At 45.5% G+C, this 17,632-nt stretch overlaps 1 protein-coding gene and 1 non-coding gene across 2 annotated transcripts in view; both read left to right on the forward strand.

Moving 5' to 3' along the window:
* Positions 1-17,632, forward strand: part of LOC148143644 (uncharacterized) — a 48,533-nt gene that overhangs the window by 16,765 nt on the left and 14,136 nt on the right. Inside the window, exon 6 of the mRNA XM_087975253.1 lies at positions 14,136-14,262. Coding sequence (XP_087831379.1) covers positions 14,136-14,262 — 127 coding nt within the window. The remainder of the gene's footprint in view (positions 1-14,135; positions 14,263-17,632) is intronic.
* Positions 12,426-12,497, forward strand: trnae-cuc (transfer RNA glutamic acid (anticodon CUC)). Its single transcript has one exon. It is a non-coding gene; the product is annotated as a tRNA-Glu (tRNA).

Below are 17,632 nucleotides of genomic sequence, written 5' to 3' on the forward strand. Positions count from 1 at the left end.
ATTGGCAGGTTAAGTTGGATTGTCCGTGCTTAAATTGCCCCACAGTGTTCAGGAATGTGAATGTTAGGTACATTAGTCAGGGGTAAATGTCGAGTAATAGGGATAGGGAAATGGGTCTGTGTGGATTATTCTTTGGATGTTTGGGATTGGGCCAGATAGTCTGTTAGATAGTCAGAGGCTTCCCCCACCCCACCCCCAGGGTGGAAAAGTCAACTACAAGAGGGCACAAGTTCAAGGCGAGAGGGGGACAGTCAGGGGGAGAATTGAAAGGGAAGATTTTTCACACAGTTGGATGGTGGATGCCTGGAATGCACTGCCAGTGGACGAAGTGGAAAGAGGCACCTTAGCAACACTTAAGGTGTATCTGGACAGACACATGAAGGGGAGGTGAATACAGGGACAGAAACCATGCATCGGCAATAAATAGCAGGTCAAAGTTAGGATTAAGAATTGGCACAGGCTTGGGCGGGGAGGGGGTAGGGGGTAAAGTCAACTTTCCAAAAGCAGGGGATACCTGTATGGTGATGAAGGGGTGGGTGGAGGCTCAGGTGGAGCATAAACACTGACAGAGCCCAATTGGATTGACTGTGGTGGAGACTCAATGGGACAGAGACAAATGTATCTATTTCAGATCTCCCTGCACTTCAGCCGCTTCTGTGGACTGTTTCCGTAGGGAAGGTGCAATCCCAGGCTCAGAGAGCATCAGCCCCCACTGGAAGTAAAGTGGGTGAGAGAGCGGCCATTCAGCATAAAGGAACCCCTTGCCCCTCCCACTTCACCCACTAAACAGGGTTCAAGATGAGACTCTCAGCAGCGGTAACAGCAGAGTCCAACCCGAATCCCTGCGCCATCTAACTTTTGAAGTTGCTGGTGTCTCCACAAGTTGCATGACTGGGTGAAGCCCTTTCCATACACTGGACAGGTGAACGGCCGCTCCTTGGTGTGGATGCGCTGGTGTTTACGCAGGGTGGAGGAATCACAGAAGTCATTGCTCCACACGGGACAGGTGAACGGCCTCTCCTCAGTGTGGTCGCGGAAGCTGAGCAGCAGGTGATACGACTGGGTGTAGCCCTTCCCGCACACGGAGCAGGAAAACGGTTTCTCCCCGGTGTGCATCCGCTGGTGCGGCAGTAGGTGGTGTGACTAAGTGTAGCCCTGCCCACACACGGGGCAGATGAACGGGTTCTTGCTGATGTGGACCCACTGGTGGGCCAGGAGGTGGTGTAACTGAGTGAAGCCTTTCCTGCACTGAGTGCTGGCGAACAGCCGCTGCCCGGTGTGCAAACGCCGATGAATCTCCAGTGTTGATGGCGAAGGGAAACCATTCCCACACTCCCCACATTTCCACGGTTTCTCCATGGTGCAGGTGCCCTCGTCTGTCTCAGACCATAACAATCAGTTGAAAACTCACTCACGCTTACAGCATGTGTGTGGTGTTACTGGTGAAACCTCTGATAATTGGAACACTCATTCAGTCTGTAAAGCTTGTTACAGTCCCTACTCTGGTGTGAGGGTATGCGAGACTCTGAGTTTCCAGTCACACTTACGTTTAAAACCTAACTAAGCAGACAGGCCTTTTCCCCTTTGTTTTCACGGCCATCAATATCCACGTCCTCGTGAATCAAGTGACTGTCAGACTTTGATGTGATGTTTGGTCTGAGATTTCTGCCGCCAAATTCTTCTCTTGTAATATTCCAGTGAAGTGATTGCAAGGGTCATCACAGTCAGTCCATGATAGAAAATCTGAACGTAATTCTAGCTACCGTGGAACATTCTTTCCTCTCAATCCCAAAGATCTTTGTGTCGATCTATATGTAACTGTAAACCGACAGGGTTATGGGGCAGACTGCATACCTCCACGAAGAGTTCACATGGACTCAAGTTGCTGAACGGATATCTTTAGTGCAGTATTGACACTCTTACTGAAGATCTACAATATGCTGCAGTACGATATTACAAGCCCAGGAACAACTGCAAATCAGACAAGGTCTTTTCAGAAGTTGGACCCTGAACTTCTGAATCTGCTGCTGCTCTTCCTCTCTCTCTCTCTCTGAATGAAGATTGATCTTCACCCAGACTGCAACTTCCTTCCTCTGTCACAATATTTGTGAACAAATCCATTTTTTTGAAGGATGGCCTGTTTCCTGATCATCACAATTAAAAGTGTGTCTCCCCCTGATATGCAAAGTGACAGTCAGTCAGGGGAGGGCAGGGTCACGTCTTGTGTTGTGTGGAATCTGTGACAGCTGCAACAATTCATCCCAACTCCTGTACTCAGTGCTCCGACTGATGAAAACAAGCATGCCGAAAGTCTTCTTCACTGCCCTGTCTACCCATGACTCCACTTTCTAGGAGCTATGAACCTGCACCCTTACATCTCTTGGTTTGAAATACTGCATATGAAACAGATTTGGTGTTTGTTGGTATGTGTTATTATTTGGTGCTTATCTCGGCTCTAATTCGGTATTTTATACTGAATGCCATGACTGATGAAGGCCAGTGTGCCAAACGTTTCTACCTGTGACTCCACTTTCAGAGAACTGTGAACATGTACTCCAAGATCCCTCTGTTCCACTACACTCCTTAAGGTCCTGCCATTCACCATGAAATTCCTACCTTGATTTGACTATACAAAATGTAAGACCTCACACTTATCTATATTAAACTCCATTTGCCATTAACCTTAAACCTATGCCCTCTAATTTTGGACTCCCCGAACCCCAAGGGAGAAGACCTTGCCTATTTACCCTACCCATGTCCCTCATGATTTTATAAATGTCTTTTATGTCACCCCTCAACCTCCAAAGCTCCAGAGAAAATAGCTCCAGTCTATTCAGCCTCTTCCTGTAGCTCAAACCCTCCAACCCTGGCAGCATCCTTGTAAATGTTTTCTGACCCTTTCAAGTTTCACAACACCCTTCCTGCAGCAGAAAGCACAGAATTGCATGCAGTATTGCAACAATGATGGCACCAATGTCCTCTCTGAAGAGGGTTTTAAAACAATATTTATGACTACAAGCAAATCAGGTTAGTTGGGCATGACTTTCCCAGAGCAGTTGGTTTTGGTTGTCCTTCATTAACCTATGCTTTATAATATATAAGAAAATATTTTGAGGGATGGGATTGTTGCTAGCACGTCCAACATTTGCTCCCCATCCCTCATGGCCTTTGGACTGAGCAATTGGCTACATGCTAGAAGGCAGTTGAGAGTCAACCACATTGTAGTAGGTCTGGAGTCACGTGATGTGAGCGTGTGCACGCGTGTGTAGGGTTGTGAGTGGTAGATTTCCCTCCCTAAAAGAACACTTTCACAACACTCTATAGTGATTGGACAAAAATAACAGTTCTGGTAGCATCTATGAGGAGACGACAGTGTTACTGTTTTGAGTCCGGTGGCCCTTCAAAATTAGGCTGGATTCAAAACATTAACTGTTTTCTTTCCACAGATGCTGCCAGACCTGCTGCATTTCCCTAGCAATTGTGCCTTTTGTTGCTGATCTCCAACATCTGCAATTCATTGTCTTAGCCAATAATGGTTTCCTGGTTGCCAGTACAGAGACAAACTCTCACTTCCAGATCTTTTTATTCGTTGAAAATAAAGTCCACTAGCATCCATGATGGGATTTTAATTTTTGTTCTCAGAAGACCGAGATCTCTGGGCTACTTAACCAGTATCACGAGATCACAATCTTCCCTTCATTGACAGTGACATTGACAATCTTGTCCTGAATATTTTTCTTTATTCATTCATGGAACGTGACACTTGGTCTCCCAAAAAATAACCAAGTGCCAATTCAGAGGGCAGTTAAGAGTCAACCACATGACTTTCGATTAAGGGTGACACATTCACCAAACTGGGACAGGACTGAAGATTTCCTTCCTTAAAAAAAAGGTTATTAGTGAACAAGATAGGTACTTATGACAATTGATAAGATCACCAAAGCAGCGATAAGTTTATATTCCAGATACATAAATTGATTTCAAATTGCATCGGGGCCATAGCAGCATCAATTTGAAACTCCAGATGTTAAATCCAGGAACAATTCCCAAATGCCACCAACTCCCTACAATCTCTAGGCTTCCCAACACTGACTGGTCTGTAATTGCCAGTTGCATGCTTTTCCTCCTTACTATTTACTATTCAATTCAGCCCATTGAGTTGACTCTGCCATTTATTCAGATCACGATAATTCTGGGAAACATTTACTCCATTTTGCTGCCATTTCCCCATAATCCTCAATTCCCTTACTGGTTAAAAAAAATCTATCTCAGCCTTGAATGCACGGAACAACCCAGGCCCAGACTCACCCACTTTTCCACGTCTAGCCTGTCAAGTCGCCTCAGAATCTTGTACGTGACAATAAGGTTACCTGTAATTCTTCGAACTTCTAATAAGCACAGGCCCAACCTATTCAGTTCTCCTCAGAAGACATTCTTTCCATCCCTGGTATCATCATGGTCAACCTTCTCTGGACTGCCTCCAATGCCAATATATCTTTCCTCAGTTAAAAGGCCCTAAACTGTTCACAGTATTCAGTTGTGGCCTGACTAATGCCTTACATAGATTCACGATAACCTCCCTACATTTCTACTCTATTGAAAAGGCCAACCTCCAATTAGCCTCCCTATTACTCACTGAAAGTGGATGAAGAGATTCGTGGTTGTGATTCCAAATCCCTCTATCTAATGTCATCCTCACCACCTGCTTTCACATCAACTGTGTCTTCTGCAAATTTAGCAATAGTACCTTCACTTTACTTATCCAAGTAATTCGTATATATATTGTAAATAATGTTGGCCCCAGTGCTGATTCCTGTGGTACACCACTAGTTACAAGTTGTCATCCTGAACATGTCCCTTACCACAACTGTGGTAGTTAGCCAATCCTCTATCCATGCTAACATACAGCCTCCCAACACTGTGGGCTCTTTGCTTACTATTTCATGAGATGTGAATATCATTGGCTGTGCCAACAACTCTTCCCAAACTGACTTTGAAAAGGTGGTGCCGAACTGCCTCTTAAATTGCTTCACAAATATGATGTGGTCTGCAACAATGTTCAGGAGTGATTTGCAGCATTTTGGTCAATAACAAAGAAACAATGCGATATATCTTGCAGTCGGAATCCTGTGTTCACACTTGTCTGTTCTTGGTGGATGAGGTCATGGCTTGGAAAGTGCTTTTGAAGAACCACCACTCATGCAATCAAGCCAGACTAATAGATTGTGGCCCGAGGCTCTGCCATTTTCACTTCCCTCATCAATCTACATTCTTTCCAGCGAAGTTTCAGTCTCAACCCGCCACGCAATGCCATCTGTTACGGCTTAAAAGATAAGAATACACATGATTACCGACCGTATTTTGGGTTGTATAAATATTTGCCTGCCAGAATTATTTTCCAAAAGACTTTAATTAAACTGGGTGACTGCATGAAATGGTTTGTTGGTCAGACTATAATCATCATCATCCAAGGAGACAATGCCAGTAATACCATTGAACTCTTTTTGTTTAAAAAGCACAAGTTCTTGATTTATTTTTACAACTTACTAGCATTCACACCTGCATATTCAATGTCAAACTCAGACAACATAAATGAAATTACACCATTAATTTTGTTTTACAACAATCTAACAGATTAATTAATGATACACAGTGAATACCAAGGCTGATTAATGTGAAATGAAATTTGACTGAAAATGTAAAATCGAGATGAGAGATAACAAATGGGGGAAGGGCAGAAGGCAGGAAATGCAGCATCATAGAAGGTGCTCCTCCAGGGAGTGTATTTTATAAACTACAACTGCAAAATATAAACAAACACTCTGACATGATCCTCTGGTTTTCATGTAAACCATACTCCCTTCCAGTAGGTACCATTTAAATAAGTTAATAGATACAAGCCATGAGCAAATCCAGCCTCCAGCCGGGCCCGCCGCTTCTTGGAGCTCAGAGAGGGGTTCCCACTCATTCATTCAACAGGAGGCGGCTCAATTTATTGTAATGGGCACGGAGGGTACAGTGGTCGTGTATCATGTTGAGGAGGAAGCTGTTTCCTCTCATTCAACAGAATTGGACCTATTTACTAGAGTTTTTTGTGGTGCAGCTGTAGTCTCCCATAGAGCCCTGAGGCTCAGGTTAAAATCCCACTGGTCCAGTGTGTGTAATAACATTACTGCCCAAGCCACGTGCCAATTGGCAGAGGGATAAGAAAATTAGGGAAGTAAACACGTCAACCTGTTCAATGCTATCTCCAATCATTTCACTTCCTGTCCAATTCGTACTACAGGGAGCCCAGCCTCGTTTCACGGAGGTTCTTTTTGAGAAGTTTAATCGGGTATTTTTGCACAAGTCAAGTTAAGAAAGCCGGGATCTCTCGCAAGACTGCGCGGGAGACAACAATTGTAATTCGAGGCGGGGTGTCTGAATTATGAATTTACTAATAGCCTCATCTAAGCGATGGTGCAGCCCTCGCTAGCCTCTGTCTCTGTGCCGCAATTGGTCAGCGCGTTCGGCTGTTAACCAAAAGGTTGGTGGTTCGAGCCCACCCAGGGGCGGTGTGTTCGCTGTTCTTCACTGGCTTCGAAGCTGAGCGCTTTTAATGGGGTCAGAAAAATGTTCCCCAAACGGAAATCCTTTCCACAAAGGGGTTTCTGAATTGAATTAATGTCTAACGGAAGGGACTGCGGATGCTGAGAAGCCGAGACAAAAAGAGAAACTCGGCAGGTTTGACAGTACCTGTCCGAGAAAACAGAATTTTGAAATGTTGTCTCTGATTCTCTTCCCACAGATGTTGCCTGACCTGCTGAGTTCCTCCTGCAATTTCTCGTGTTGTTTTTAACGGAAAGTTCATTTCACCTTTTGGGATGAAACACCTAGACTTGCCATGTGCAGATATTTATTCCTTTCGAATCACTGTGAAGTGATTGGATTCAAACAAACTCTGCGATGATTCACTCTTTCGCAGCTCCACAGGCAGACAGACCTGGGAAGTGAAGTTGTCAGTGTGGTTCTGTATTCGTGGGCCGAGTGGTTCATGCGATGGACTTGAAATCCATTGCGGTTTCCCCACGCAGGTGTGAGCCCTGCCGAGTACAAAATGAGAAATGTCGTCGAAAAGAAAGGGAGCTTGCTCCCCGGCTTCTTCTTTAAGATTCAAATCAGTGGAGGGGGAAAAGTATTTCACTCACATTGGGACTGGTGGGTATCTGCAACCCACTGCCTGTTCGGGTGGAACAAGCAGATACCCGCAGAGCTTCTTTTGAGGCGATGAGCCAAGTGTTTGGAAATGAGACTAGAACAGTGAGGGGCTTGAAATCGTGATCGAAATGAAGCAGGCACCTGAGGACAAGGGTATTTCCTTTGCCAGTGAAAGATACTGCTTCACAAAGTTGGGCCTGTGGAAGGGAATCAGTGACGGTGATTATCTTTGGTTGTTCACCTTGTGAAGGTTCCCATTGCTGCGCATGTCCGTGTTATCGTCAGAACTCTGCAGCATGGTGGCGTCAGGTACGCACAGGGCCGGGGCGCAATGGATGACGCATCTGACTCCACCGACCTGTTTGAAGTGCAGCTCACAGTTTCTTCACACACCCCAATTAATCTTTCTCATTGTCCTGAAGCCGGCATACGGTTTGAATTCCCGATCTGCGGGAATGAGAATCTTTTCACTGTCTCGCGTCAGTAAATGTCCCTGAGAACATCGGAGTCACGTCACAGCGCTGTCAGATGAGGGGAAGCTGAAATAGCCCCACACGCTGCTCACGGGCACACTTTCCTTTCCCCAGCTCACCGCCTCAACCACTGCGGCTCCTGGGAGTGGAAAGGAAACAATCACCAAAACCCAGTCTTCGCTTTGTGTATCTTCAGAAAATAAGCAAAGGTTCATCCCTTCGGATTTTCTATCCTGGGATGACAGGGATGGGTTTTGTCACTCTTTTGTCGGAGATTGCAAGTGGATGTTTTGCAGAAAAGCACCACAATGCCATCTGATTAATCAGGACCTGGATGTTTTCGGTCTTTGAATGTAAGTGTTGTGCTCCAGAACTTTGTTGTTCACAGTTTATAATACTTATCTTCCCAGTCCCCTGTATCACTTATCGAAAATGTTTAATTTGCATCTTGTAATCCTTTCACTGTCTGCTAATGAGGATAGCGTTTCCGTGTTTTACCTAAATTATCTTGACCTTGCATACCTCAAGCCACAAGCTAATTTCACGAGAATACTTTTCCAGTTCAAAAGCCAACTGTTAATGATGGCTCTGTTTCTTGTCACGTATCCAATTTCAGATCGATGTTGTTAATGTCCCTTTTATTCCTTCAGATCCAGGTTTCGCTCACAGGGCTAGAACAGAACTGTCACCAAATACATTTACCAATCTACGTTCATCCTATCGATTGTATTAGCATCATCAACACTTCTCATCAAAATAACTCGAGAGACTTTCACCACAATTTTCTGTGAACAGTTCCACATTAGCTTTGCTGAATGAACCCCAAATTTCTTGAAGTGGCTCCTTATTTTCGGCCCTGATTATTAATCTCTCTATGCATGGGAATGGATCCTTCCCACCCGTTTTATCACTCATCAATGTGTGTAGTTCAGTTCGATCTCCAATCAGCCTCCTCTGTCCTGATCAAATCCAGGGGTACAGGATACGTTGGGACTATGGCGCGGACAGGAAAAGCCCAATACTCACCTTTCCTGTTAGAACCATTCCATGAGAAATTTTAGACCACAACTTTGGGCGTGTAGTTGTCGCCGAACACTTAAGGTGCTGGCGTAGAGATCCTTTGGGGCTCCCCCGCTCAGGGTGGTAACCTGCTGACTATGCTTTCTTCACTGGCGATTTTAAATGACTTCCTGTTGGCTGCATTATCGCTCAAACTTCACAAAACCCGTCTCGATAAAATCCAGTTTTCTCATGTCTGGGAATTGATTGCCATGCAGGAAAATCGGGTTGTGAACAAACAACGTACCAGCCTCACAACGTCAGCTCTGTTTACCTTTCCACAGATGCTGCTCGACCTGTTGGCTTTCTGCAGTATTCTCTATGTTTATTAGGCACAAGTGCTGCTTTTCATTCAAGAACTTCAATCCCTGTCCTCTGGTAACTGACTCTGGTCAGTGGCAATTGATTCTTCTGATCATTAATCTGCCCATTCCCACCGCTTCTTCTCCCATCATGATCAACAGCTCCAGGAAATCTCCAGTTAACCTTCTTTGCTCCAAAGCGAACATTCCCAACCTTGGGAATGTCTCTCCAAAATGGAAATTCCTCATCCCTGGAAATGAATCATGGCGTACAATTGGGAAGATGTTTTGGCAAAATATTGTCAGTTACGAAATGGAAAAATGTTCATGAAGCAAAACAGAAATCCCAGTCTCCAGCTTTGTGAACCTTGAGAAACTCTTTGGGAAGCGGATTTCGAGGAGAATGAAAGATGAACTGTCCGACTGAGTAGAGACAGTCCAGACACCGTCCCCTTGTTGAAGATTGCGGGAGATTGACTCTGATGTTCTCGGGACATGAACTGATCTGAGACATTGAAAGAATTGTCGTTCCTGCACATCAGGAATTCAAACCCCTTCTCGCCTCCGAGCCAATGAGAGAACTCGGGAACAGGCAAAACACGGAAAGGCTCGAAGGGTGACGGCCCGGAGTAAGAAAGCTAGTTCCTCCTGACATGGATGTGTCTCCAGCCTGTCCCCGGTGTCTCCACAATGAATGTCCCAGGCTTTATTATGGAAAAGTAAAACTGATAGACGACAACTGGAAATCGAGGCCGGGAGGCTGAATTATGAATTCACTAATAGCCTCCCCTAAGCGATGGCGCAGCCCACGTCATCGCCTGTCTCTGTGGCGCAATTGGTCAGCGCGTTCGGCTGTTAATCGAAAAGTTGGTGGATCGAGCCCACCCATAGGCGATGAGCTTCTGGTTGCCTGTCACTTTCACACGCCACCCTGTTCCCTGGCCCACATCTCTGTCTCAGACATGTAGCAGTGTTCCAACAAAGCTCCGCTCCAGTTGGAAGACCAGCGCCTCATTTTCCGTTTGGAATCCTCCAGTCTTCAAGATCGAGTTCAATATTATTTGGACCCGAACACCCCCATGTCCTTGATCCCTACCACACCCACACGAGGCCGTGTTATCACATCGTCTGCTGTTACACACGACTTATTGTTAGCCAGGAATAGTCTCCATGAACAGTTCGTCACCCTCCGACACAGATCGTTATTCTCTCCTTTGTCCCTCCAATGTTCTCCCTCTGAACTCGTGGCAAAGAGAGCAATGTGGATTGATATCCCTGAGCCAGCTCTTTGTCCCATCTCCAGGAACCAGGTTCTCTCCACTGGCGGATAATTAAACCACTTTGTTGTTGCGTTGACGTGAGGAGATTATATAAATATAAACTTTTCTAAATCCCCACCTTCCGTTGATTGAACTGTGAGTTCACTCTGAATCACAACACGTGTCACAGCGCAATTTGAGGCCCACATTAGCTCTGCTGGTTCTACACAGCAAGTAAATGAGAGTCTCTATTCGTATCATTCTCTTGCCTTCGCCCTGTAAATCTCCACATTGTTACTTTGGACATGACCACCGAATTCCCTTTTTTGTTCTTGAATCTGCCTCCTTGTCACGGTCAGACAGGGACAAGAAAGTGTTCTTCCTAATGTCACTTTTACTTTTTTTACAAATGCCTTGAAATCTCTGCCAATTTTTGGGAAATTGAAAGGATTCTCATTCCTGCACATGAGGCTGAATTGATTTAATTTCTAACGTAAAGGACTGCGGATGCTGAGAATCAGAGACACAAAGAGGAGCTGCTGGAGAAACTCAGCCGGTTTGGCAGTACCTGTGGGAGAAAACAGAGTTCTGAAATATTGTCTCTGATTCTCTTTCCACCGATGGTGCCTGACCTGCTGAGTTGCTCCTGCAATTTCTGTTTTTGCTTTTAACTGAAAGTTTATTTCATCTTTCGTGATGAAACAACCAGACTCGCCATGTGCAGATATGTAACCCTTTCGAAACCTGTGAAGTGATTGTATTCAAACAAACCCAGCAATAACTCACTATTTCTCAACTCCACAGGCAGAGAGACCTGGGAAATGAAGCTGTCAGTGTGGTTCTTTATTCCTGGGTCGAGTGGTTAATACGAAGGATTTGAGATCGATTGCGGTTTGCCCACGCAGGTGTGAACCTTGCCGACTACAGTTGAGAAATGTCGTCAAAAAGAAAGGAAGACTGTTCCCCGGTTTCTTCTTTAAGATTCACATCATTGGAGGGGTTGGAAATCTGCAACCCATTGCCTGTCAGGGTGGAACAAGCAGATACGCACAGAGCTACTTTTGAGGCTATGAGCCAAGTTTTTGGAAATGAGACGAGAACAGTGAGGGGCGTGAAGTCGTGATCGAAATGAAGCAGGCACCTGAGGACGAATGTGTTTTATTTGCCAGTGAAAGATACTGCTTCACCAAGTTGGGACAATGGAAGGGAAGCAGTGACGGTGATTATCTTTGGCTGTTCCTCTCGTGAATGTTCCCATTGCTGCGCATGTCCGTGTTAACGTCAGAACTCTGCAGCATGGTGGCGTCAGGTACGCACAGTGCCGGGGCGCAATGGATGACGCATGTGACTCCACCTACATGTTTGAAATGCAGCTCACAGCTTCTTCACACACTCCAATTAATCTTTCTCATTGTCCTGAAGCCGGCATACGGTTTGAATTCCTGATTTGCGGGAATGGGAATCTTTTTACTGTCTCGCGTCAGTAAATGTCCCTGAGAACATCAGAGTCACGTCACAGCGCTGTCAGAGGAGGGGAAGCTGAAATCGCCCCACACGCTGCTCATGGACATATTTCACTTTCTCCAACTCACCTCCCCAACCACTGCAGCTCCTGGGAGTGGAAAGGGAACAAACACCAAAACCCAATCTCAGCTTTGTAAATCTTCAGGAAATTAGAAATCTGTTCATCCTGTTGGATCTTCCATCCTGGCCTGACAGCGTTGATTTTAAATGGCTGTCCAGTCAGTGCCGATTCGTTTTGGCTGAAAAAACATCTTCCTTATCTCATCCCAGCATTTCTTGCCACAGAGAACTGTGCGGCAGAGTTCATGTATATATTTCCTTGTATGGTATTTTGTAAATAACATTCGTTTGCGGGTTGTTTGTATAGGCTATTCCAGGTTCATTAGCCGCTGTTTAAGTGTGTTGGTAGGTTTGTGGGCTACCATGATGCTGAGAGCGTTGAGTTGTCTGGACATCATTTCCCAGATCTCTTTTATGTAAAGTAATGTGGCTAGGGTTTCTGCACACGTTGTGTCTGCTTGTGTCAGTTTGTTGATGTGAAATCGACATACTGGGTTTATTTCCGGGCAGGAAAGTAATTTTTAGGAGAGCTGACAAGCGGAATTCGCATCTCCCTGGTGGTCTAGTCGTTAGGATTTGGCGCTCTCACCGCCGCGGCCCGGGTTCGATTCCCGGTCAGGGAAACCATTTTCAGGGGCGCAGGCTACCCATTCTTCTTAAATGCGCTGTGTAATTATTTACAGTCGTTCCTGGGTGCTGCAGTGTGTCGTGGCTCGTTGAAATAGTGTCCTGATTCAGATTTGTTTGTATGTGGAGGGATGATTGCTTCTGTAGTTAAGTACTCGGTTCGTGTGTGTTGTTTTCCTGTAGAGGCTGTTTTGAATTTACCATTGACTGTTTGCTCTACTGTGACATCTAGAAATGGCACTTTGTTGTTGTTCTCCTCTTTTGTGAATTTTATGTCAGCGAGGATATTGTTGATGGTGTTGTAGGTTTCCTCTAATTTGTTTCATTTTTTGATGACAAAAGTGTCATCACTGTCGTGGACCCAAAGTTTGGGTGGATCGTTGGAAGGGCTGTTTGTTCGAGTCTCTGCATTATTGCTTCTGCGAGGAATCCTGATACTGGTGGTTTCATGGGTATTTCGTTGATTTGTTTGGAGGGCTTGTGACTGAATACGAAGTGGGTGGTAAGGCACAGTTCTACGAGGTTGACAGTGCTATCTTTGCTGATGAAGTTGGTGCTGTGTTTGTGTCTCTGGTTCTTCGAGTAGTGTCTTCAGTTTTCTTTGGCCAAGTTGATGTTAATGGATGTGAACAGGGCTGTTATGTCAAAGAACAGCATTATTCCATCCTCTTCTATCTTAGTGTCTTTGGTGTTCAGGAATTCTTGGATGGAGTAAATGGAGTGGCGTGAATCTTCGACTTGGTGTTTTCAGTGGAGGCCTTTGACTAGTCTGCATATTGGTGTTCCAAATGGTGAAGCTTTGGGCCTGAGGGGGGCTCCTGGTTTGAAGAGGAGAACAACAACATAGTACCATTCTTAGATGTCACAGTAGAGCGAACAGTCAATGGGGAACTTCAAACTAGCGTCTACAGAAAAACAACACACACAAACCAAATATTTAACCACAGAAACAATCATCCCAACACCCACAAACGTTGCTGCATCAGGACATTATTTCAACGAGCCACTACACACTGCAGCACAGAGAAACTACGAAGAGCAGAAGAGGAATTCGTATATAGTGTATTTAAGGAGAACGGGTACCCAATAAACCCAGTCCGCCGATTTCTCATTGATGCTTCCAAGCTGACTCTCAAAAATTCGTTTGGCCGTCCATTCTTTCCTGTTTGTTTTTGGCGGGTTTTGAAAGCTTTCGCAATCCTCTGACTGAGTATTGGAGTTGGGAAGTTATGTTGTGGCTGTACAGGACATTGGTTAGACCAGTTTTGGAATATTGTGTGCAATTCTGGTCTCCTATCAGAAGGATACTGTGAAATTTGAAAGGGTTCTGAAGCACCAGTGGGTCCACAGAGGGGAAGAGGCCCTTCTGCTGCCCTGAGTGTGGGAAGGCCTTCAGTGATTCCTCTGCCTGCTGCCGCACCAGTTGGTCCACACCGGGGAAGGCTGTTCTCCGGCCCCAAGTGCGAGATGGCCTTCAGCAGTTCTTCCCACCTGCTGAGACACCAATGGGTCCACACTGAGGAGAGGCCGTTCTTCTGCCCTGAGTGCAGGAAGGGCTTTGCTCTTTCCTCCGACCTGCTGGCCCATTGGTGAGTCCACATGGGGGATTGGTCGTTCAGTTGCCCGAAGTGCAGGAAGTCCTTCAGCAATTCCTCAGCCCTGCTGAGGCACCAGTCCGTCCACACCGGGGAGAAGCCGTTCTCCTGCCCCGAGTGTGGGAAGGGCTTTATCCGCTCCTCCACACTGCGGAAGCACCAGCTGGTCCACACGGGGGCGGGGGGGGGGGTTGGGGGGAGGCCATTCTGCTGACCTGAGTGCGGGAAGGCCTTCATAAATTCCTCCACCCTGCTGAAACACCTGTGTGTCCTTCAGCAGTGGGAGGCCCTTCAGCTGGCCCAAGTGTGGGAAGAGGTTCATGTTTGCTTGCAACTTGCGGAAGCACCAGCGGGGGCACTGCTGCTCATTGAGCCAGGGACTGCACATTGCCAATGAAATGATCCAAATAAACCTCAGACCGCAAGACCATCGGAGCAGAAGTTAGGCCATTGGGCCCGTCGAGTCTACTCTGCCATTCGTTAGAGACAAACTTAGTGCAGATGAGATTAGCTGCAGGAAATAGGCCATTTGTCCCAACAAGTCCACACAAACCCTCCGAAGAGTAACCCATCCACACCCATTTCCCTCTAACTAATGTACCTAACTCTATGGGCAATTAAGCATGACCAATCACCATGACCTACACATCTTTGGTTTATGTAAGAAGACAGGATCGCCCAGAGAAAACACATGCAGACACTGGGAGATTGTGCAAACTCCTCACAGACAGCTATCCAAGGCTGGAATCAAACCTGGGTCCCGTGCGCTGTCAGGCTGCAGTGGTAACCACTGAGCCACTACATATTGCAACCCGAAGTTGCAAGCAGGAGGTTGGGAGAATACAGCCTCAGAATGTGGAGTAGTCAGCGTTTTTGGTATTAACCCTTCTTCAGGACTGAAACGTTAACTTCTCCATGAGAAACGATTTATGGGAATGATGCTGGGGGTTGTAGGGTTTGAGCTCCAGGGAGAGGCTGAATAGGCTGGAGCTGTTTTCCCTGGAGCATCGGAGGCAGAGGAGTGACCTAATAGAGGTTACAAAATCATGAGGGGCATGGACAGGGTAATAGACAATGTCTTTTCTCAGGGGTGGGGGAGTCCAGAACTAGAGGGCATAGGTTTAGGGTGAGAGGCGAAATATATTAAAGAGACAACGTCTTCATGCAGGGGGTGGTACATATACGAAATGAGCTGCCAGAATATATGGGTCAGGTGCTGTCAAATGAGACTAGATTAATTTAGGATATCAGGTCAGCATGGACAAGTTGGACTGAAGGGTCTGTTTCCATGCTGTACGTGTCTCTGACTACTGGTCCTCATGTAATTTTAAAATAGGGTCCAAGTAACTTTGAATAGTTCAATCTTATTGAGCTCACTTCCTGAAAAGTTTCAAATGAATCATCTGAGCGATACTGTTTAAACATGCTAAGTTGGACAAAGTATCCCATCAAGTTCAACACAAACCCAGAGTTGAAGAAGTCAGAAGTCAGAACACCAAGGGGACCAAACTGATCACAATATTCCAGGTGCAACCTTATCAACGTCCTGTATAACTACAACATAACTTGCCAACATCTATACTCAATTCCCTAACTGATGAAGGCCAGTGTGCTGAAACCTTTCTTCACTGCCTTGTGTACCAATGTAATCAGAGATATAGGACCTACTTTAAACTGATCCACAATCCAGCTTCTGGGAGCCCAGAAGCAGAGTAGTGCTGCGTGAGTGTGCTGGGCACATAACCCAGAGGTCGATGGGTAAAAACCATGTGATGCTATTGCCCAATATCTCCGTAAGCTGCTTTCATTTACAATGGTGCTCTGTTCTGTATGTTGCCTTTGCATCTGCTTCCCAAAGCTTCTTCAGTGGAGGAGTGGCAGCTGGAGCCCAGGAGTTCAACGACCCGCCGGAGCTTGAGGAAGGTCCAAGCTCCAAGAAGCGGGGGGTAAGGCTGGAGGCTGGATTTGCTCAAGGCTTGTATTTTTAACTCATTTAAATGGTACCTCCTGTATGGGGCTATGGTTTACATTAAAACCGGAGGATCATATCAGAGTGTTTATATTTAGCAGCAGTAGTTGGCAAAATACACTCCCTGGAGGAGCACCCTCTATGATGCTGCATTTCTTGCTTTATGCCCTTCCCCCATTTCTTATCTCCCAGCTTGGTTTTATGTTTTTTTGGTTAAATTTAATTTCATATTAATCAGACTGGGTATTGACTGTGTGCTATTAATTTGCTTCTTCGAATATTGAAAGTCAAAATTAATGGTGTAATTTCATTTCTGATGTCAGAGTTTGACATTGAATGTGCAGATGTGAATACCAGTAAGTTGTGAAAATACATCAAGAACTTGTGGTTTTTAACAAAAAGAGCAGTTCACTGATATTCATGGCATTGTCTTATTTGGGAGTGATGATTCAAATCTGACCAACAAACCGTTTCATGCAGTCACCCAATTTAGTTAAAATTTTCATTAAGTTACTTAAAGAAAAGAGCTCTGGCAGGCTAAGATTTATGCAATCTATTTATAAGATTATGTCCATTGCTTGCAATATGGTCTCATCCACATTGGGGAAACTGGACGCCAACTCGCGGAACGTTTCAGGGAACAGCTCTGGGACACTAAAACTAAACGACCGACGCCCTGTGGCTGAACGCTTTAACTCGCTCTCCCATTCCGCCAAGGACATGCAAGTCCTGGGCTGCCTCCACTGCCAAACTCTTGCTACCCGACGCTTGTAAGAAAAACACCTCACCTTCTGACTTGGGACCCTCCAACCACATGGTATCAATGTAGATTTCATCAGTTTCCTCATTTCCTCTCCCCCACCTTGTCCCAGATCCAACCTTCCAATTCGACACCAACCTCTTGACCTGTCATACCTGTCCACCTTGCTTCTCACCTATTTGCTCCACCCTCATCTCTGACGTATTACCATCAATACCTACCTCCATCTACCTATTGAATTCCCAGCTGCCATTCATCCAGCCCCACTTCCTTCCCATTTACCTCTCAGCCCCCTTGGGCCACCCTTTATTCCTGATGAAGAGCTTATGCTCTAAACCAAGACTGTTATGAAACAACATTCTCAACAAATAGGAAATAGCTCCCAAGTCAGATTTCATTCCCTCTTCTGTTTCCCAGTTCTTTCAGAAATAAGAGATATCTTTTTCTTCCACTAGAAAGTGATCTTCCACTTTGCGCTGTCTGAAGTGTTATGCCACATTATTACTTCAGCCACCTTTTAAGAATCGTTTCAACCTGTTTTTCTAACAATTGTGGAGGTGACCAAAAGCAAACATTTCACTCCTCCTCAATGCCCCATTTCTCCTCCTATGAGCCACTTTGTCATGTTGTCTATGTTACAAGCAGCCGAGTGCACTTGGTTTCTGAATTGAAATTTGGCCATTGAAGTGATCAGAATTAATATATATCGATGGATAGCTGTGTCTGCACTAACTGTAATTATCCACCAATACGATGTCATTTGTTCCACCAAAACTGGAAACAATGATTTGTGATTATATTGCAGTC

Source organism: Chiloscyllium plagiosum, unplaced genomic scaffold (assembly GCF_037043375.1).
Source record: "Chiloscyllium plagiosum isolate Xiang-an unplaced genomic scaffold, Cpla_swu_hap1 HiC_scaffold_27, whole genome shotgun sequence".
NCBI lineage: Eukaryota > Metazoa > Chordata > Chondrichthyes > Orectolobiformes > Hemiscylliidae > Chiloscyllium > Chiloscyllium plagiosum.